The sequence below is a fragment of the Etheostoma cragini genome, chromosome 5, assembly GCF_013103735.1.
Source record: "Etheostoma cragini isolate CJK2018 chromosome 5, CSU_Ecrag_1.0, whole genome shotgun sequence".
Lineage (NCBI taxonomy): Eukaryota > Metazoa > Chordata > Actinopteri > Perciformes > Percidae > Etheostoma > Etheostoma cragini.
This window is the reverse complement of record NC_048411.1, coordinates 11,625,082-11,648,195: the sequence shown is the minus strand read 5'-3', so window position 1 is coordinate 11,648,195 and position 23,114 is coordinate 11,625,082. Positions and strand designations below refer to the sequence as shown.

At 39.4% G+C, this 23,114-nt stretch overlaps 1 protein-coding gene across 7 annotated transcripts in view; it reads right to left on the bottom strand.

Moving 5' to 3' along the window:
- Positions 1-3,735: 3,735 nt before the first annotated feature.
- Positions 3,736-23,114, bottom strand: part of LOC117945526 — a 42,633-nt gene continuing 23,254 nt past the window's right edge. The window contains exons 7-19 of one of the 7 annotated variants that reach the window (XM_034873070.1): positions 22,304-22,453; positions 21,527-21,858; positions 17,701-21,375; positions 13,409-13,488; positions 12,563-12,781; positions 11,087-11,254; positions 10,548-10,647; positions 10,214-10,345; positions 8,906-8,992; positions 8,012-8,110; positions 6,107-6,148; positions 4,514-4,546; positions 3,736-4,125 (exon numbers count right to left, since the gene is read on the bottom strand). In XM_034873070.1, coding sequence (XP_034728961.1) covers positions 4,095-4,125; positions 4,514-4,546; positions 6,107-6,148; positions 8,012-8,110; positions 8,906-8,992; positions 10,214-10,345; positions 10,548-10,647; positions 11,087-11,254; positions 12,563-12,781; positions 13,409-13,488; positions 17,701-21,375; positions 21,527-21,858; positions 22,304-22,453 — 5,148 coding nt within the window. In that variant the 3' untranslated portion in view covers positions 3,736-4,094. Of the gene's footprint in view, positions 4,126-4,513; positions 4,547-6,106; positions 6,149-8,011; positions 8,111-8,905; positions 8,993-10,213; positions 10,346-10,547; positions 10,648-11,086; positions 11,267-12,562; positions 12,782-13,408; positions 13,489-17,700; positions 21,376-21,526; positions 21,859-22,303; positions 22,454-23,114 lie in introns of all 7 variants that reach the window. The other 6 variants (XM_034873069.1, XM_034873071.1, XM_034873074.1 and 3 more) reach the window with 6 other exon arrangements.

The following is a 23,114-nucleotide window of genomic DNA, read 5'->3' as shown; positions in this document are numbered from 1 at the left end:
ATATATATATATATTGATACATGTGTGTATGTATATATATATATGTACATGTGTATATATGTTAAGTGAAAATTGAAATTATATATCTCCAAGTAGTAGTGATGTAATGTAAAAAAAGGTGCCTCATTTGCACCTTGTAGTGAGTGCTTTGTTGTAAAATATGTCAAATGTTACTCCTTCATTGAAGATGAGTACCTTTTCAAATCTTTCAAAAAATCTACATATTTAAAAATCTACTTGACTAAACATGAAAGTAAAGTTTCAGAACGTTTTTATTTCAACCTTGGTAGGCTGAAAGGTAATAGTTTGCCTTTTGTTTATCTCTAAATCTCAAACTTTTCCCACTTCTTTTCTTTTTTGAGCTGATTTAAACTAGGAGCAGTTCTACTTTGTTTACAAGTACATATGAACTTTGCTCTATGGTCACCTTTATATTTCACAGTTAGAAAAATTGTGTTTGGCTAAAGAATAGATGTGTTAACTAATATTTCTCTTATCTTGTTTGGGCAACAATCTGCCTGGATCCATAATGACAGGAAATTAAGTACAAATTGTTAAACATAAACACAATTTCTAGCCATGGTGATGGTCAGTAAATTGCGCAATTAAGCAATATCTAGAAAACCACCTGTACTGTGCTAGAGGACAAACCCTCCATCAGATCTTTAAGTTAGATTTTAAAACTGCTATAATAAAACAGCTCAGCAGTGCACATATCAAGGTCTTTGTAATGATTCAGGTAGGCCGTAATTATTTTAGACACATACTGTTTTATAGGCCTTAAAAAAGAGCTAAGACTTCCACAAGAATGTTCAGATTCCTGATGAGTACGATATGAATGCAACCCAAGACTGCAGGTACGTTCCTTTTAAATTCCAGGTTTCAGTAATTGTAGAAATGTTGGGTCCTTGTAAATTATAGAGTGTGGTCTAGACCTACTCTATCTGTAAAGTTTCTTGAGATAACTCTTGTTATGAATTGATTCTAAAACTAAAATTGAATTGAATTGAATTAAGCTGTAAGCTTAACTAAGAATAGTTAAGCTGTAAGCTGTAACTATTCTATATCCTATGTAATTTGGTTTCAGGAAAAAAACATTCTACTAAAACAGCCTGCTGCTACTTCCTTGAAGTAATCACAACGAGCCTAGATCAAGGAGGGAGTGGTGAAAGCAGTTTCCATTATTTAAGCAAAGGTTTCCGACACTGTCAATCATGTGAAAACGTACACGTTCCACCAAAAAAAGTTCCTTACCAAGGCCATTTTGCAGAGGCACTGTTGCTCCATCCGGCCCTTAGCATCGCCCAAGACAATGATGATTGGTTTAAAGAAATGCAATTAAACCAGAGCACGTTTTCTCCCCTCCCGGAATGCTGTGTGGAATAGCCAGACCCTTATCCGCAGCACTGCAGACTTCTTAAATTAAAATTAAAATCAAATTTAAACAGTGTAGTTGGTCTAAACAATTTATGTTTAAAATAATAAATTGTCGGAGCATCGGAGCAGCCGGTGCGGTATTACATTCCGTTTATCGCACCGTTGTGACGAAAAGAGAACTGAGCCAGAAGGCAAAGCTCTCGATCTACCGGGCAATTTTCGTTCCTACCCTCACATATGGTCATGAAGGCCGGGTGATGACCGAAAGAACGAGATCCATGGTACAAGCGGCCGAAGTGGGTTTCCTCAGGAGGGTGGCTGGCGTCTCCCTTAGAGATAGGGTGAGAAGCTCAGTCATCTGAGAGGAGCTCGGAGTAGAGCCGCTGCTCCTTCGTGTTGAAAGGAGCCAGTTGAGGTGGTTCGGGCATCTGGTAAGGATGCCTCCTGGGCGCCTCCCTAGGGAGGTGTTCCAGGCACGTTCAGCTGGGAGGAGGCCTCGGGGAAGACCCAGGACTAGGTGGAGAGATTATATCTCCAACCTGGCCTGGGAACGCCTCGGGATCCCCCAGTCGGAGCTGGTTTATGTGGCTCGGGAAAGGGAAGTTCGGGGTCCCCTGCTGGAGCTGCTGCCCCCGCGACCCGATACCGGATAAGCGGATGAAGATGGATGGATGGATAAAATAACCCTGATTATGTCATCAAGGTTATCTTAGCTAGATGTTGATGATTTTTTAAATAAAGGAGTTTGAAAAAGTGGGCATTTTTGTTGCAGAGCTGTGTAATGACATTTTATTTTGTATTGTTATGGTTGTCTGTCTTTATGTCTTTGCAGTCCTGAAATGTTTTTTTCCTGTCCTATGTAATCCACTTTGTAATTTTGGTTTAAAAACAAGGAAAATGTACAGTACCAAACCTACGGAAGAGGATTAGGGCCACTGGTGAAACATGTTTTTGAGTTCTGACTTTATTGTCAGAATTCTGACTTTTATTCTCAGAATTATGACTTTTTTCTCAGAATTATGACTTTTTTCTCAGAATTATCACATTAATCTCAGAATTCTGAGCTCACATAATTTTTACACCAGTGGCCCTAATCCTCTTCCGTACAATCCATACCACATAGACAGAGGGAAAACTGCTTAAATCAGTTGATAGCATGCTTTCATAAGGGATTTATTGGTGTTTACTATGATAACACAGGGTGTCAAAAAGATTAATTAATTAACTGTGACTTAATGATAAAAAAGGAGTCCGCACAGGTGGAGTACTGTTTGATTATTATGCAATGATCAATGTGTTTATTGTGGTGTATGGAATGCTTTTTTAAAAGACTGTTGAGGAGAAACACATCTTTAATAAAAAACATTCAACATACTTACAAGAAATGAATACCTTGCATGCCACAAATGTATGCAAATATAATAAAAAGCTAAATGACCAAAATAAACTATGACTTAAATTGCATTTGTACGCCGATCTGCTTTTATGTGAGTAATCAGATCAGAGTAATATCAAACTTTAGCAACTGAAAGCATGCAACACTGCAGCTATTGATTACTACGGTTGCGCTGAGAACTCAACGCTCTGCAATTTACAGTAAGAACACACAAGCAAAAACAGAAAACTATATTGAAATTTGCAGTGCATTTCTGTATTTGGTTGTTTTCTCACTTTGCTGCGAACGGGTTGTCAAATACATGTTTTTTTCATTTGCTTGTGTTTTGTTGCAGTGCAATGAGCTCTCATGGCCATCATAGATTATTGTAATATTTTCACAGTGACATAGAGTGGAAATAGAGCAGCCTATTATAGCCTTTAAAGACAAAGTGTTGAAGGAGATGGTGACATAATGTAACACTGTGACAGGAGGCACCTAAACTCTTGGAAACTATTCATAAACCAGCTTGACACTCCTTTTTCATGCCATTTAAACAGAACAGAGAGTACAGTAAAAAGATTATTTTATGTGTGGATCATATTTTGGGTGCACCTCGACTTCCTAAAATTACAAATTCCTAAATATCCTAAATTGAGGATCCCTGTGTGGCCGGGTTAGCTCAGGCACACATATACTGAGAAGCTTTTGCCTCGACGCAGAGGGCCAACCTGAGACGATTTCCTGCATGTCTTCTCCCCTTTCTCACCTAAGCTGTCCTATCAATTAACGGCAGAATGGGCTGTAATACATCTTATGTTTGCACAATTTAAGTTATTAGGTGGAAGAGTCATGAGCCTCGCTACGGCTGCTGATGATCCACACTGATTATTACCATGGTAACAAAAGATACAGGGTAGAATAGTATACATGAATGTAACAAAGCCGGTTAGTAACAAAGCCGGTTAGTAATTCTTCCAAAGTGAATTACATAAGAATCAAAGTATTGTTCAACTTCGATTTGTCAAAGAAAACAAAAGCTAGAAGTGTGAACACAATTAAGGGCTTTGTAAGGTAAAGTAATAAAGCAGGATAAAGCATCTTCCCTTCAGCACAGCGAGTCTCTGACATGTACATGTTCAGCACTCTCAGATTTGTACTTTCCTCAAAAAACAAGCAAAAGGCCTGATATTTTGTACCACACATTCTTTCTTTCCTACCCATTGCAACAACTATGTGCCGTACACATCATGCTGCAGGCTAGTTTATATTCAGAAATGCTGTGGTAAAGTACAGCATAATGTAGGGAGAAGATGGGCAGCAGCCAGGTATCTTGTAACTGTCAAACAGAAGAGTTCCCCTTCTTGTCGGCTCTGAGTGGGAGAGAAGATAAAGGAAAAAAAAGCATTGTAGTATTTTTGTCATCAAGGCATTAGAATTAAACATTTACAGCAGGGGGATTTCCAATGATAAACGTGATTTGTGAGAAATAAAAACTGTGTCTCTCTGCAAAAGCTTAATAGACCTGTTGCAGGTAGCAAATACCCTGCAAATAGGATCTTCTGACACACACAGCAGTTAAGTGTAAACACTCTCTTTATCTCTGCAGTGTCCACATGCTGTTTGATTGGGCCAATACCTCTTTTTTCATATGGGCAATTTCTTTTGTTCATTGAATATTGGGGAAATATATATCAGTCATTTTCTTCTTTGTCTCTGTTAAAATCACTCACTGACAGAGAGCAATGGCCCATTACTTACTTAGCTGCTGTGTCTTGCAATTCTGTATCCAGTCTGGTTTAGCATTGGGTTGGAGGGCAGAGAGCAAAGATTAGTGAGGGAGGTAAACAAGTGTCAGGGGGAAACCATAGTGTCAGTACACATGCAGTTACTGGAGATTAGTAGCCTGTATTCACTCCGCACTAGGAGGGTAAATAGAAGGAGAGGAGAGCAAGCATCAGTGGTTAAAAGTGGGAGTGATCAAGGTCAAAGCAGAGACACTCAAGCCATGGCCCCTTAGATAATGGAGAGAGTTAAAGTTGGATTTAGATTAGCTTAGATTTTTCCAATGACTCTCTCATTTCCACCAAAGCATCAGCAAGTGTGTTAGTGAATGTTTTAGGCAGCCTGTGAGCTGAAAACAGCCATTTTTGACATATTAATAGAAATGGCTGAATAGTAAGTAATCTTAAAAATCATAAAGCACAAAATCTATTGTATCGTGCTTTTCATGGTATTCTATTTTACACAGTTTCTGTCCTCACCCGTAGCAGTGTATACGCCCTCTCAGTAGCAAAGAAGTGTGACATTATAGCACTGGAGGTTATAAATATCATCTTTCCTTAACCTTAAACAACCTTTCCTAAACCTTAACCTCATACCTTATAACCAGTATGTGTTTTTTTACTTTTTTTTAAACTTTGGGGCAATAATGTTACCTTGCATTCCCGCTGGACTGTTGCAATATAACAACAGCACAACATCACAATAGAAAAAAAAAAATTGCAATATCAAGAGAACAAACCAAAATCCATCTTTTTTGTTTTTTTTCAAACAATGCGTTTATGTCTGAGCCACCGTTACTTGGACCAATCAGCGTCCTGTGAGGAGCTACTGGCAGCTAGGTTGAGGTTTAGATGTTTGTGACGACACAGAGAGGTGGCTGCTCAAAACAACAATGTGGACTCTTAAAGAGGTTAGCTGGTAATGAAGACATCTGAATTGTCTGTCTGTACTGGACAGATGATTCATCCTAATAAGCTGCCAAGTACCTTCTAAAAGTGCATGCCCTATTTGAAAACCGTTTCCAATGAAGGCTTCTCAGATGGTTCTAAGTAACAAATCATCTGGTGGGTCAGGTCGGTGATTTAGTGGTGAGATCAATGAAGCAACATACAACAATACACTGCTACTTTGTTGTTGCTGCCAATTATGAGACAGTCTGATTTAAACTCTACAGAGAAATCAGTATTTTCCAGTTTGGAGTCTATGCATTATGCACTATGCATTGCACGTGAATTGCATAAGAAACCATCAGACCATCCTAGCTTGGTGAGTGACTATGTATTAACAGTTGTTAGTCAGCTATCTCAGGGTTTATACCGTTGGTTCATTAGATTTATATTAAAATGTCACAGATGAAATGTGAAATTAATCAATTTACAGGGATAGCCACATCCCAGACTGAGAGAAGTAAGAAAATCAATATCTGGCTCATTTTATGTTGGATAAGAAGAAAGCCAAAGAGCAGTCAAAGGTTAGTCCCAGCATGAGAAAATTCAAAAGTGTTGAAGGATTTTTCAGGGAGACTTCTACACAACTAACTGATCAAAACAGACAGGTTAGGTGATTTACCTCATGCATGCAAATTTGTGTATACCCCTCTCCTCGTCATACCTTGGGGCAGAGTGAGAGATTCTTTAGTCCACAAACAGTTGCTGGAAACAAACGATTACACGACTTGTCTAAGCTTCTACAGTTTTGACACACAGGTCAAGTTGACTGCCAAAACTGGAATGGAGGAGGGGAGGCATGGTAGTGGATGTTACAATGTTCACATTGTCACTCTATGCCGATAATGATGCCATTAAGTGGTATTCTGGTGACTTACAGGAGGTCAGCAACTATTGGCCTATCAGCATCCTTCCAGCCACCTCAATAGGTGATGGAAAAAAAATGGTGTCAGAACAATTACTTACTCACCTGGAATCCAATACTATTCTATATCCTATGTAATTTGGTTTCAGGAAAAAAACATTCTACTAAAACAGCCTGCTGCTACTTCCTTGAAGTAATCACAACGAGCCTAGATCAAGGAGGGAGTGGTGGAAGCAGTTTCCATTATTTAAGCAAAGGTTTCTGACACTGTCAATCATGAAATACTGTTAAACAAACTGGCCAGCTACAACCTCTTCAAAAACAAGAAAAACTGGATCAAATCATATCTGAGTGACCGACACCAGTGTGTGAGGGTGAATAACACTCTGTCACCACTTAAAGCATGCACACTTGGAGTACCACAAGGGTCGATCTTAGGACCGCTGCTATTCAATAAATATATTAATGACTTACAATCTGTATGTGGTGATGTTGAGATACTAAAGTATGCTGATGATACTATTTTATATACTCATGGGGTCTATAAAACTAACAAAGGCAATGCATAGGGTTGCTGACCGGCTGCACAATTCCTGTCTTAGAATGAACGTTGACAAGTCAGCTACAATATTGCAAACAACAAAATAAGTACAAACTTAGAGAATATCCTGACATCTATGTAAATGGGCAAGTATAAAAATTGTGCACCAATTCAAATATCTGGGTGTCACCCTTGATCCAACTCTCAGCTTTAAAATAATATCTCAAAAAGCTGGTCAACACACTGAAATTCAATCAAACACAAGAAATTCCCTTACCGTTGAGGCATAAAGTACATACCTATACGAATGATTATTCCACATTTTTATATTGTATTTGAAGTTGGTCTCAGGCATGTAAAACAGCCCTTAGGCCAATTTGAATCATTATATGAAAGTGCCCTCAGGATCCATGACAAAAAGCCATGTCAATACCATCACTGTCATATTCTTACTAAATATGACATGCTTGATCTTGAAAATTTTAAATTTCACTCAAATGTTTGCTTAATTTTTTTTAAATAACTTGTAATGCTTCTGCTCCTCTTCTGAAAAGATTTTTTCACTGCTCTGAAAAAGCAACACGGGTAACTAGATCACCCACAAGGGGCAAATGTAGTCTTCCACAATGCAAAACAACATTTGGGAGGACATCATTCTCCTTTGTGGCTATAAATCAGTGGAATACTCTTCCTACAGAGCTAATTAAGGCAATGCAAGGCATTGGTTGTTAACTAAGCAGCCTTGCAAGTAGTAAATTGATGTGCTGCATCACTGTAGCACATCTGTTTCTTGGGTGGGATAAGGGGACATTAATGTCTTAATTATGACTTAATTTAACTGTGTTGTATATGTTGAACTGTAAATACTTTGTATCCATCTACCTGCCCAGGGACTACGGGAGGAAATTAGCATTTGGCTACAACCTGGCTCAATACATCTAATAATGTTTTTTGGGGGGAACTGTCCCTGTTCAAATAAATAAATTACAATTTAAAATTACAATTGTAAGCTTTCAAGATAATCAAATAAATACAAACTGTTTTCACACATCGGTAAAATGTGTTTTTTTCTAACCCTAACCCTGACCATCAAAAAAATGAATGCTAACAAGCATACTCACTTAACAATGCTGGGTGGAATGTAGACAAACTCCATTGGGATGATTTCCCCAAGCTCCTGCAGACTGTTCACATACTTGATCTTACTGCTGAACTTGGAGCTGTAGAAAACAGAAACCAGAAACGTTTGCCTCAGTCAGTGTAGTAGTCGAGTCACCACTGTCGAGTCCGAGTCAATTTTGAATCTTCAGTGTTCGAGACAAATTCCAAATCCGTAAGTGTCGAGGCAGAGTCGACTCACCATTAACTGTGTTGGAGTCCTAATCAAGTCACGAGTCCAGAGAATTGTGACTCGAGTCCAAAACTCGAGTACTCCATCACTGACCCCAACATGAAACATTAACATTTATTTGTATTACCTTTACACAAAACAGTAGTCAGAAACTTCATCCAGCTTCCTAATCCTACTTCATGAATGCTCAAGTCCGATATCATAAATCCTTGACTCCAAGTTGTCAGTGCGTGAGTTCAAGTCTAGTCACAAGTCTAGAGAATAGCAACTAAATAGTTCTACGATACTGATCTCAATATGGTGCAATCTAATGAAGCTATAGCCTATAACCAAAAGTTCAGCCAGGAAGTCTATCCTTTTGCATGTTTGGGCCCGTCATTTTATTTTTTATGAATCCTGCCATTAGTTAGGGCCATAAAGGGTGATCTATGGTGGTTTCATGTAATAGATCACAAATAATTCCCATAGATAGTGAAATATTGTATCCCCAAAACTGACAAGAGTTATGAGAATTTATTTTCGTTACATACTGGTGGCATGAATATATATAGTTATTGGTAAAGTTAGGAGTGCACTGCCTGCACTTTTTGAAATAAAACATGTGATGTACATCCTGTCATGTGTGACGTGTGTGTCATCTATATGTTAAGTACAACAATGAGACCTTATAAAGGGTCTGGTGATTCCCAGCAAAGTCCGTATAAACCAGGAAGGATGGACAATGATGAACATCTTAAGGTTTTTCTTCAGTCTGTGGGACAGGAGGAGAAACAGAAGTAATGCAAAAGATTAGTAAAAGTTTCATTAATAACTATAACTCATAACCATTCCTGCTGGCTGGTATAAAGTATGTTTTAACGTATCCTTGATGTTATTTACTGTCTGCCAATTTATTTAAATTGAATTTTAGACATTGATAAAATGCCATCAAACCTAACCACAATGGAGTGAGTAAATGATTGTACACTAATTCTGTTAACAATCCCACAATGCAATGTGTTGCGTTCTATAGATTTGTCAAATACCTGTCAGTGCTGACTTAAAATTATGATTCATTCAGTCTCAGAAATCTCAATTTACTGCTAACTATAAAGTAAACTACTGTCTGTCTATTATATACGGAATAGCGAATGAGTGAATGAGGGAGTGATTTCTGACACAGCTTATAATCAGTGACATTATTGTTGCGGAGGCTCAATGATCTTAGGCTGGCTGCTAACCTGTCCTGCTGGATACTGTTCAGAACAGTTAGAGTCAAAGGTACAACTTAATTCATCACACATTTGTTTTTGAAGAATAGAAAAAAGGTTTATGTTTTTTCCAGTCAGAAACCTTTGATAAGTATGTCCCCTGCTGGTCTATTTATGAAACTATTTTGATGAAAAGTGATGGAACTAATGTCCAAATTAGAAAAACAATCTTTAAACATTGACTGAGTTAAAACTATGTCTTGCATCACAGTGAAAACCTACTCATACAAGCAAATAAACAAGTGAAAGTCATTATGTATTAATGTAAGTTAAGTTGAGCATGCATCATTGTATTCATATAAACTGTTATGTTTTAAAACGCTCTACATACATACACTCTGACATTGAGTGAGAAATATTTCTGAAGTCTCTCTTTTCTCAAGAGCATACTAACAAAAAGGTTTTACAAAGACAAAGGAGATTTTTTCACTTTTGCCATTTGAGGTTGCTTTTCTTTCTTTTAATCAAACAAATGTTATTTGAAATTATTCATTACAGTCTGCTTCAGACATGTTGCATAATATAAAAATGTTAGTTAATGTTCTTTAAACTCAATATAAATGTATGTAATACATAATGAAAAAGAATGGCCTCATGTAAAGGGTCCCAGTCCAAGAAAAAAAAAACACAAATACAATGTTTACGTCAGGGGTTAAAAGAAAGAAAGAGTGTGAGCCTATGATACTTTACAGTTTATGTGATTTTGTTTGTGTGAATGTTACCTTCTGTCTATCATTTGGTAGCACTTTTTCATCCAGGTAAAGCCAGGCATCCTCCTGCGGGGTGTGGCGCCATTCAGGTAAACAATCATGTAATCTTCTGCCACCATTAATTCCAACGTACTTATTACATACCTACACGGACAATAGAAAACACTGTGTAAGATGAGCATAACATAAGCACTGCAACAGAAGCAACACATTCAAAGGTCTTGTTAATGGGATGGTATGATATACACAATCAATTGCAAATGTTGCTATTGCAGCACATTAATGCACATTGTTCTGGTTTGTTTAAATGTCCACGGATATTTGATAATGTAGAGGCTTCACTTACAGAAAAAGGTTTTCCATTACATAATTGTAATTGTCACAGTCGCTGTCCGGTAGGAAGCATGCCGCAAACACGATGATGGCATTCTGTTCGGCGTAATAACCTTAAACATAAAAAGACAGTGAGTCTCACTTCCAGTGCATGTGCACAATCCTGTGCTTTTGTCCTGTAGAAAACTGTTTTCTCAAAAAGATTTGAAATTGCTAACAATTGGCCACTTCTCCCTCTTACGGCAAAAGAGGATTGGGGAAATGGAGGGCAGAGATTTCAAAACTGGCATGGCATACAGTAAGTGTCTTCAGTTTCCAAACAAGGACATTTCAAGATAAAATACTCAACCTTCCATCAAAGTAGTTTCTAACATCGAGCTGGACTTAATTTACTTCAAGTTTATTGATCCATTTCAAACAAGGGTAAAAACAGCAAGATACAACTGAATGGGGAGCATCGAGTAGAAGGGCATCAGCAGAGGCCAAATGGTCAAAAGCTATGAAACATACAACAATTACAGGCATGTATTTTAAGCATTTGTATTTGCATACCTCCATGAGAAATTACTCTTTTGTATGGCTCAATGCACTTCATATCAATGCGATGCTCCTGCTCTCCAATCATCACGCTCCTCCACAGCCTGTTTTCCCTGCTGTCCTCAGCTGATCTGTGTCCTGCCATGTCATCACTTGACGCTGCTCCTGCACCCAGATTAGACTCTTTTGAGTCCCCTGTTTATGCCATAGACATAGACAACATAACATTATTCCATTACAACATAATATTCTTCCATAACATTATATTTTGCTGTACTTTCGTTTGATAATATACAATATGAGTGTGTCTGTCTGCAAGTTTTTTATTTTTTATAATTATATATATATTTATAATATTTATTTATTATATATTTATTTATAATTGTGTAAAATATTTGCCTTCTCTGCTGGCCAAGGGTTATCATAAAATTATATATTTTTTATATTTATATTTTTTATATATACATATTTTTTAATAAATATATATATATAGATATATATGGTCTATCCCCACGAGTCTATTACCGTTATTTAATTGCTATTCTCTCCCTTGGTTGTGCAGCTTCCAGTGTATTTCATAAATTAGAGCTTTTATCCAATCAGATTTCCCCCCCTGTGCTGTGTCCAGGTAGAAAAAGAATTCTCTGAGGCCTTGTTGATTGTCAAATTTTGTATCCAATCATATTTTGAGTTTGTCCTGTTGGGCGTATTCTTTTACAGGAGTTTTAATTGGAGCCTATGGTTGGAGCCCTCCTATGGAGCCTTCTAGTTGGCCTTTCCACCATCTTACCACTTACTCCAGTTAGTATACGGTGGCCGAGAAGCAAAACTAGCTAGCATCACATAACCTTAGCAGTAGCGTTAGTTCAAGTTGTTTTCAAGTTTTAGATGCAATGTTAATAAAAGAAAGGAGGAGCTGCTTTTTCTTCAGATGATGAGCAGCTTTTGGTAAGTTTAATGTATTTTTCTGCATTTTAGAAAAAGGATTTTACTAGCTTTTACTACTTGCTTTAGATTGTTACTGCTGTCAGTGTTAAGGGTTGGAGCAGTGTCAGTGGCCGCTTTGCCCATGTGTGTGTGCGTCGAGTCATGTGTGTTGTTGAGCCCCAGCAGCTTGGCTGGAATTTGTGGGGAAGACTGTTGATGGATGACCTGTTGATTGTGTTATCTCTATTATTAATTGTTTTGTAGTCAATGTATGAGTAAATGTGACCGGTTTATTTTTGTTTATTTAGTAATTACATTCATTTGGACTATATAATGCAGCATGCCGCCATACTATGTAAAAGTGATGGCTTCAGTCACGAGTATTTATGTCTCTGCAAGGGTGTATTGAAACTCTAGGTATTGATTTTTGTGTTAAATCACTTTATTCCACACTACAACGTCCTAGTGTCATGGTGAGGTTATCCAAAGGTGGTTCAATTGCTTTAGGAAAGTACTGAAGGCCCAGGTGTTAAACACACAGCCCCCCAGGTGTGTGTGTCTGACCGTGTCTGTTGAACTCCAGTGGGTCAGCCTCATCAGGTGTGTCTTCATCTATGTTGACATCAAGGTCATCACCAGTATCCAAGGCTTCGTCCTCTGTGTCCAGGGCATCTTCTGAGAGAAGAGACCCCTCACTGCAGTCCAGTGACACGTTCATTGGTGGAGCTGCCAACTTTCTCCTTTGATTGGACCCACCTGACAGATCCGCAGAGGACGGTGGATCTGGTCAAAGAGAGATAGTTTAATTATTTGTCTTAGTTTCTTAATTAGCTTATGTTGTTTTCTGAGAAAGGTTGTTGATCCACTGTGACTGCTTTTTCCCCACATGTAACTATCTTGGAAGAAACATTATTGTTATTTCTGTAGATTAAGGTTTTATGGTGTTCTTAAAAAAATGTGTGGATCCCCTTGACTAATCCAGAAACAAGGGCATGTCTGGAAAGAATAACGTTTAAAGAAGGTCATTAATTTTTTGGGGTGTTAAAAGTTGACTTTTATAGATTATTATCTCACATGATTATCTGGCAACAGAAGACAGTATTCAGCGCAGCAGAAAGTTTTTAAATGCATTAGAGGAGTACATTCATCTTTGGTTGGTGTTAGTTAATCCAAGTAAGCCTCCTTAATCATGATAATAATTTCCTTTAGACTGCTAAAATATGTGTTAAACACATTCAACACAGTTTGTCAAATCTCCATAAACATTGAACATTGATATCTACCTTTTACCTGCCAACACTTTTAATCTTTAACCTATAATGTGCAACAAAAAATCATTAGCACTAAAATATCCAACATTTTTCAAAAACAGGAGCCATATAGGTTTAGTTTATCTCGTTGTATATTTACCTTCTTTGTTATCCCTCTCCTTAGCAACCTCCTCACTGGAGGCCATCATGCCTGCTGCACCGTCTCCCTGTTGGGATTGTCTGCTCAGAGGCACAGAAACGCAATAATGAGCCACAACATAAATTATCATTGCTATTACCGCTACCACCATAGGCACAGCTACGCATAGTATTGGGCCAAATAAGCCAAAGACAATCATCTACAAAGAAAAAATAATCAAAGTTTTCCCATGACATCGAATAAGAAAGAGTTGCAAATCTGTTCATTTCCATTTGGACATAAAATATTACAGAAGCAGACAGACAGAAAGCGACTCACTGCTTCATTCCCAGCCTGCACGTGTGGGCTGAGGAAACAATACTGAACAGTGTTGCTACCTCCCCCCAACCAAAGCCCCTCTAACAGACTCTAATTAACATAAGGCCTGCTAACAATGGAGGGAGGCAGTACAGAGAAACCATTACTCATGATCATAGAAGCAAAGACATAAAAACACACACATGCTTTTTCTTCTTTTTTCTTGTTTTCAATTTCTGTGTCAGGATGCCTACCTTTCCCTCACTCCGTCTTCTCCCTGCAGAGAGACTGAACCACTCTTTTCACAATCAAGTCACATGACCCCTTGATCATGAAAAGGTCTGCTGTGTATACACGCAAACACAGAGTGAAAGACAGGGGAGGGTTGTGCAGCCCAAAGAGGGGGCATTTAATCAGAATTACAAAGTGGGGCAAAACAAGTACCATGATGCAACAGCTTACAATGAACATTAAAACTGCAGTACACACACATACACACACAATTTCATTGAGAAAAATACATCTTGGGTAAGGATAATGTGAAAAGGGAAGCAGCATTTGGCCCCTCCTGTATTTCCCATAATACACCTGAATAGCAATTTTTGAAAGGCCTTCCCTGACTGATGCCCCAGGACTGTTATTGTACTGTAATTTAATTACGTTGGTCTATTCTGTCTATGCAACATCTATCGCATATCTGTCCGTCCAGGATAGGCATCCCTCCTCGGTTGCGATTCCTGAGGTTCCTGAGGGAGTCGTATGCTGGACAAATTGTAAAGCCCTTTGAGGCAAATTTGTGATGTGTGATATTGGGCTTTATAAATACAACTAATTTTACATGTCTTTCAAACTTCCCACCTGCAGATTGGAGTGAATTGTTTTTGCATTTATGTTTTAAATTTATTTATGTCCCCCAGCTTTTCAATTGAAAACTATGTCAGGAAGGAATCTGTTACTGGCTAGAATGGGCAGGAGACATATAGGCATGTGAGTATTGTTCTAAGACAGACTTGAAAACATTTGAACCAATCCTTTAAGATGGGGGTCCATACCAGGAAACAAATACAGCCAAAATGCTTTTACACACACTTATTTAAGCTAGACCCATCAAGTCTTGGCTGCTGTGATACAACGGGTAAACATGTTGTAAGAAATCTAAAGAATTGATCATTTTTAAAATGATCTGTGCTGCCTCTCTGTGGTAATAAACAGTAGTGCAGCTCTGGCCTGTGAAAAACCTATCTACGTCCACTGTTGATCTCCCTCTCTTTTACACATTTATAATGGACAGAAAATCCCAATAATCACGCTTTTAAGATAGACCAATGAACGAAAACCTCTATCTGAAATGATATTGTCGTCGGTTTAAGTCCCCGTACGGACATAAGTACAGAGTGTGGATTGGTAGCTGGAGAGATTCACCTTGACCACTTCCTTCTCCTTGAAGCAAGGCACCGTACCCCCCCACCCACTCAGGGCGCTGGTCCAGCTGGCAGCCACTCACTCTGACATCTCTCCACTTGTGCATGATTAGGTCCTGAGCCTGTGTGTATTTCAGGCCTGTGTGTAGTGAATACTAACAAACAGAGTGTAAATTATAATTTCCCCATTGGGGATCAATAAAAGTTTAAATTATAAAGATGCTAGCTTGCAAAGAAGATGGACCTTTCGCAGATACCAGTAGTACATTTTCAATCCCAGGAAGCAGAGTACTGGTCCTGTTGAACCTACTAAGGGGCATTAGTTATTGCTAAGTTTGTATGAGCAGACGCTCACCTTGAGCAAAAAAGTGAACACATCCCTCCGGCACATATTGCGCATGATCTTCACTCTTAGAGTGTACACATAATTGGTAGACTGGCTGTCTGTCAAACTGGTAATGAGCGTGGTCTGACTCATACTGACTCTGGCCATCAGCTTGATACAGAGAGCACTAAAGTTCAGAGGCGCATATGAGTCATCTTCATACTGGCTTTCAGCCATGTATTGAAACTGGGAACCTTGACTATCCAAACTGTACTCTGCATTATCTCCAGGTTCCTAATAGCTCTCAGCCTGCTCAGATCCTACTGTATAGCTGTGGCGTGAGTTGTAAATTTAGCATAGACAACTGTGGTGTTTTGCTGGCTGTTGGATTTAGTATACAGACAGGGTGGGCAATTTGGTTTTCAGTTTGTTGGTCAATGTGGTGTTAGTTGTAGCCATTTTGCCTTTCACCCTGAGTTACATTCTCACTTTCTGTCCTCTGGGATGCAGCATTGTCTTTGGTTGGTGTCATAGGCAAATAGGGGATTTGGGATCAGAGTAGAAACAAGGATAAATTCAGAAAAGAATTGAAAATACAAATATGCAGTGAACCTCATCCCTCTGTCTCTGGTATAGTATGGTCTATGTATTTTTTGTTTAAATGTGATTTTTGTTTTGTTTTTTTAAACGTACATACAGTATGTCAAACACACATTTAAAATACCCAGAATACTCAGATTAGGACAATTCAGTAGCCTTTGGGCAATTTATGTTCTTCAGCTTGTTAAATACACTGGTGATTTTATATCTTAGGTACACGTTAAAGCATGTGAGTGTTGTGATGTACTGTACATCATTGCCATTCTTGCCATTATTATACAGTTTTACAGGTAATGCATCAGGAAATGCAGCGATGCCCCAGCAAAGGTAGTGAAAAAGAGGACTGGTAGCCAGGAAAACATGGATGTAAACAATGTATGTTTTAACAGTTGAAAACAAATCTGCTTTGCAAATGTTTTCTGAGGTGGGAAATGCATTCAACAATGTTTGTTAGGCCTCAAAGACACACACATGTTGTAGGGGTGAGTAACAGTGAATGTAAACAGAAAGTTTGCAAGAAAACTCCAAACAATGTTTCAATCCACAAAGAAACTGAATAAAATAAGATTCTGCTTTACAACTAAACATCAAATGCCATTCATTGGTATAAAACCATATCTTGTAATAACAAACAGAGAGGGAAACAGTCTGCTTTACATACAGTATATTTAAAACAATTACACAAAACCAAACAAACCCATTTCAGCTACATGGGAAAACCTTTATTGGCTTGCACACATACACTCACACCCACACCTTGTACCCTAAGAGAGCTAGGGGAGTTGTTTCCATTAGCTGTGGTGGGGCTCCAGCTGTAATGAGGCAGGTAATGCATATTTAATGAGGCGTAAACCGATTTATAAACACACACACACACATACACACACACACACACACACACGCACACACACACAGAAGCACAGATCAAAGCTGGTTGCCGAACACATAAAATACACCCACATACAAGTGCACAGTTTGTTTCTTTTACACACACACACACACACACACACACACACACACACACACACACACACAGTCACACCACTGATATTAATTTCACATCCTCTCTGTTAGTCTTAGTCCGTCACTCACCCATGCTACACAAACACACACACACACTCACGCAGATCATCAGACTCAATTCCTCAGGAGGGCCTTCTAGCTCGATTTTGAAAGTCTGTTCAGCGTTGCTAATATTCCTCTGACATACAGTACAGACCATTGAGAAAGCTGTAGAGACAAATCCAACAGAGGTGTGTGTGTGTGTGTGTGTGTGTGTGTTCATTTGCAGAAAGTTGGTCATGAACAAAAGCAACAATGCTGCAAAGATACTTCTACATCTTTCCCTAGCCTATCAGCACAAACTGTATTAGTGTGAAGGTAGAAATCTCAAAGAGCATGGCTAGATATACAGTAGATAGAAATGAATATATATATATATATTTATATAATTTTCTTTTTATGATTTGGGTTAAACAACCTTTGAGTATACTGTCTAATAACTTTAATATTGTCTATTTTTGTGACAAATTCATTTGCATTTCTTTTTCATTTTAGTATAATTTTACTGAATTTTTAACAACTTTTAAATGTTGCAAAACTAAAAAAGCACAGAGCCTAAGACATTGGATTTGATGTGCATTGCTTACCTTGAAACAGGTGCATAGCCATCTTGAGAAGATTCATGGTCTCCAGTCTGTTCAGTCGACCAATTATCATGATCAACAGCCCTCATAGGTTGTCGATTATAGTAATCCACTGTATTCTGTAGGGATGTGTCCCTCTTTGATTCGAGTGATTGCAAATCTGTTTGTTGCCACGAAGAACCTCCAATCAGCTCCTCAGTGAAACTAAGCAGATCAGAAGATCCAAACTGTTGTTTTTCCTCACTTGCACTTTGTACTTCTGAAGTCCATGTTGGCAAGGTAGTGTGCTCCTTATCAGTTCCCTCCTCCTGCTCTTCCTCATCATTCTCCTCTTCCATCAAATCTCCAGAAAATGGTAATCCAAGTCCTCTGTCAGTAGAAATACCAGATTCACTTAATGGAGTGCCAATCAAAGAGCTGGTGTGGGAGACTGAACTGTTAGTGAGAAGAGGTGATTGTGGTTCAGATGTTTGCGGTGCGTCCTGTCTCGCAAACTGACTCCCCCAGACTTTAAAGTCTGGTGGAGGTGCAGAGGGTGACTGCCCACCCTCATCTGAATCTTCCATTGAGATCTGTGAATGGACATACACTTCCTCTCTGGTTTTCAGGAAGTGATCTGACGGATATCTTAAAGATGGAGACACACTTCTGGCCACAATGCTTAATTTATCATCATAGCTTCCTTCTTCTACCTGTGTTTGACTGCAACCTGTTGGTCTTGAATCTGATTGATGTAAAGCTTCAGAGACATTTTTGGATTGGCTGGGACTGACAATTTCTGGCATGTGATGCTCAGTGGCATCATCAAGACTTGCTTGGTAAGGAGCTAATGAGACTGCTTGACTTTGCTCTGTAACTTTGCTATGTGTACTGTCAGTATTTCTGGTCATTTGTTTTTGTCTACTTTGTTCTTTGTTCTCCTTATGGTCTCTACTTGCAGCTTGGGCATGGGTTTGCAGTACTGTGGCAGCGTAGGAAAGCATGCTAAATGTCTCCATGGACTTTTTTGTACCTTTTGATTGCCTGTTACCCTGTCTAGGCCTGTCATGGAACTCTCTCTCAGCTTCTTTTACTGTGCCAGACACAATGATGTAATCCATTTCTAGGCCTGATGACGAATCCCCATCAGAATTGGACCTGAGTTCGTCTTGACTACCTGGGTGAAGGCTGTCCGGGCTATACTTTAGTGTGTCTCTATCCCCCCCAGAGCTGGAACTTAGAGACATGGCTTCTGTTGTTTCACCCACCACATTTCCAATGCTCTTATTACCAGTGGCACATTGGATTTCAGTGGTAGGCTCATCTGTATTTTCGGCCATTGTAAATGACAGAACATGTTTCTTGGTAACAAATTTGTCCAACTCAAAAATGCTAGGGGATAATGATTGATCAGCCTGGATTTGAGTCTCCACAGCTTTTTTTGGACTTGCATGGTGATTGGCTGAAGTAGTCTGAGTGACAAGGGAGCAGTCCACCAGAACAAAGGGGGAATGATCACTGGGCTGCTCTAGCCAATCCGCTTCCTCTGAGCCTTCTCCACTTTTGTTGTCATACTTACTCTCACTGCTGATCATGTGACCCAACTCACTTGCTCCCTCAAATAGGAACACCTGGTTGGTTGGCTGTTCTTTGTCTAAAATGACTGCTCTGTAATCAGTCTGTCCCAGAGGATCAGTCTTCCCGTACTGAGTGTGCCTCTCATCTGCCTGTATAGGTTTTGTCACAGCTACAAAAGGGCTAGACTGCTGTTCTAGCTGTATCATGTGTACTACAGGGCTAGCATAGGTCTCAGGGGAGGATGTCAAGCTCCAAGTGCCAGCTCCTACATTGTCATATTCTGAAGTGGAGGTGACCATGCAAGGGACAGGTAAGTCACACATGTTAGTGCCTTGGTAAGGAAAAGTCTCATCTTCTGAATGTTCAGATGCCAAGTTCTGCAAGACAGACTGTTGTCTCTGAAAACTCTGGATGTCACTGTCACCTGTTTCTTCCCCCTGTGTTCTACCTTCTGCTGCCTCTATGACTATTTTCACATTGTGTTCGTAACCTCTCCACCCCAAGTCTTTAGGTGTCTGACAAAGTATTTTATTCACACCTCTCTCCCCCTCTACAGCTTTTTGTTCTTCTTCCTGTTTGCATGCATGTGTCTCGGGAGAATCGCTAGCATCCGATGATCCCATGTGACTCAGGTCCTTTCCATTTTCAGCTCCTTCTGGGGTTGTTATTGTGGAAGAGCTGTCTTCCTGTATGGTAGTGTTCCACATCACCATTCCACCGTCAGAGAATCCTAATGGACTTTCCACAGATGTGCCAACATTGGGGTTACCCCCACAAAAAGAACCAGAGTTTCCAGACAGGAAACTCTGGGGTTTCTCAGGGGTCGTGAGAGGTGATAGACTGTCATCCCAGATTGTCATATTCCACATATCTAGTGATTCAGGGTAAGACGTGGTGGTTCCACTATCTGATTTGAGAAATCCCTTCTGAGCTGAGTACGTCCAGAAGTCTAGGAGCTCCGTCTGTCTGTCTCCTTTTTTTTCTTGTACCCCTTCGTCGTCTTCTTTAGATGTGTCTGGAGTTAAAGTTAGGATTGATTTCTTTCTCGACAATGAGGATGTTTTTTCTTTAACTCCAATGATATCAGCTCTGCATTTTCCAGTTACTTCCGCTTCCGGGGGTGTCAATTGCAGATAAGCCAAAGTGACAGGATTCCATTGATCGTTACGTACACGATCTGGTTTCCAGGTGTCATAGTTTTCAGTCTGCTCCGTGATCAAACTAAGCTGGGGTTCAAGGCTCTTTCTCTTCTGGGGGGCATTCTCTGACTTTAAGATCTCTTCTCTGCTTTCTTGTTCTGTAACATAATCAACAGAGTCTTTCCCTCTAACTTCCTCCACAATATTCGGCAGGCTTTCAGATTCCTTGGTCCTATTCCAGGCATCATTGTCATTTGAGGACAATGCTCCTTGTGTGTCAAAGCCAAGTTCTTCCCAGGTCTCTGACAATGATGATGACACACTGTCCTTATGCTGCAGGCCATTGATCCTTTCAACTACATCTTCTGGAAAGAACCGGACCCCGCACCTGCTGGATGGGCGGCTACCTACCACGCTGTTGACTGGAGTTGGAGGAACCACAGTCTCAATCATGTCATTACCATGGATTTCACCATGGTGGTCAATAGAAGAATTTCTTCTTTCAAGCCCGCCAAATGAATTGGGAGCAGAGAAATCCAGCAAGCTCAGCTCTTCAAGTTCTGATAAGCTAGAGCTCCCTGCTCTTCTTTCTCCTTCATCTATTCCTACTCCAGAATTTGCCAACTCCCCTCTTCTTGGTGTAGACTGGTCACTACTATGTACTGGGTCAAAACTAAACCGATCAAAGTTTTCACTCTTATTTCTGCCAGAGTGGTTCTTCCTCCTCTCAGGTGGAACAGGTGGGGAGAGGGATGACAATCCAAGGGGAGAGGGGTTTCTCAGAAAGAGTCCTCCTGGCCCTGCAGCTTGCCCTCCTGCTGCTATAATTTCACCGACTGGGCTATCATCACTGAGGAACACTGAACTCTCCTTGGAAGACCGGCTGCTGCGAATGGTTGTCAAACCACTGTCAGGGCTCACAAGCTCCCCACCAGCACCAACTCCTATACTTCCTGTGTCTTCTTCACCATCTGCCATCACCCTACATACATAGATAAAAAAACACTGTCAAATAATTGTGACACTTTTTGCCTAAGGTCTATGAATAAATAATATTCAATCTTCAAATTTCATGTTTTGATGGCTTTCTCTGACACTGGAGGAAACAAAATCAAAGGGATGTATTTAATTACCTTGCTATTGGCACCACATCTCCAATGCCTCCTTCGGCTCTCTCTATGTCAGAGCCATCCATGTCATTGATACCAGATGATCCCTGGGAGAACTCCACGCTGCCTGCCACTCCCTCTGTGGAAGAGGTCCTACTGCTGGGGTGGCAGGCTAATACAGAGCTCCGCCGGTCAACTAAGTCCTTGAGGAGGCCCTGTATTTCTTCTACCAGCAGAGGTGAAGTACCAGAAGTTAAGGAGGTGTATATTGGAATGTGGTAGACCTGGAGACTCTCCCTGGCCTCCAGTTTACCAGAAAGTGACCAGGTGGAAGACTTTTCCAACTCACAGCAGATCTGCAATGAAAACCACCATGTTTTGATATTTTATGTTTTTTTATTTTTACTTGCAAACATTTTGACATTTTAGAAAATAGGCTTATTTGCTTTCTTGCTGAGAGTTGGATGAGCTGACCGGGTTGCCAACAACAACCTGTGTTGTAACTGACCGTCATTACCAGAGCAGCCTTCTAAATATTTCACTTTACCCAAACTACCAGCTCACACCTCTTAACACACCTGTCAATTTGCTGTTGCAATCCTCAATAATTTAGCAAAACTGAAATCATATCTAGGGATTTAGGAAATTTGATAATAAATAACAGACATCACAATGCCTATTTTCATTTCCCAAAGCTATTCATTGAGTTTTTTTATTTTGTTTAATTTTTTATCAGAGAAGGACTTATGTTTCACTCTTGACTTATACGTGGCTGTGTTGGTGGTCTCACATTTTGTTTACCTGGTTTAGGAGATCTGTGTTGTTTGAGTAGACAGCCATCTGCTGGCGTGGATGATGAACGGTATCATTGATGGATAAGAGAACCACCAGACCATCATAGCCATGGCGATGGCTGAATGATTTCATCCCGTCCACATAACCATGCCAGTCCTGGAAACGAGATGTAACAGAGAACAAATTGGCAGAAAGAAAACGGGAAATTGGGGAAGGAATCAAGATTTAAAAAGTGAAATGCAAACTACTTGACAGATTCAACTTCTTTGAAATTATATTATTAATGAACCAATAATGAAAAATTAATTAAATTTTATTGCAATAGTCTCAAAATGATTAATAAACATTTTGGTTACAGAAAACTTTTTTAGACCCCCGCCTTTTATTGCACATATGATTTAATTTTTTTGCTAAATTGAAGTGGTTTCATCTGTAGCTATGAGAGACGAAGCTGTCAAAACGCACAGAGGGGTAGAAAGACACTTTGTGATTTATTGTTTGGAAATTAACTATTTGCTCTTAAAAAAGCCACCATGCACAGATTATGGTAATTCAGTGACATGCACAATGATTGATGGATGAAAAGTTGCATTAATTAATTGTTTTGCTTGTCAAGGGAACTTGCTTTTTTTTCTTTCCAAAATGATTAACAACAATGTTATGGCAACAATAATTTGCAATGCAGGGTTACACATAAAGTGATACTTTAAAAAAACATATTTGCTTGATTAATCTAGATTTGTTGTACAACTGTTTGTATTGTGAAGTTGTCAAAATTGTTTGTGTGCTTATTTAAGTAGACTTTTTTTAACAAAAG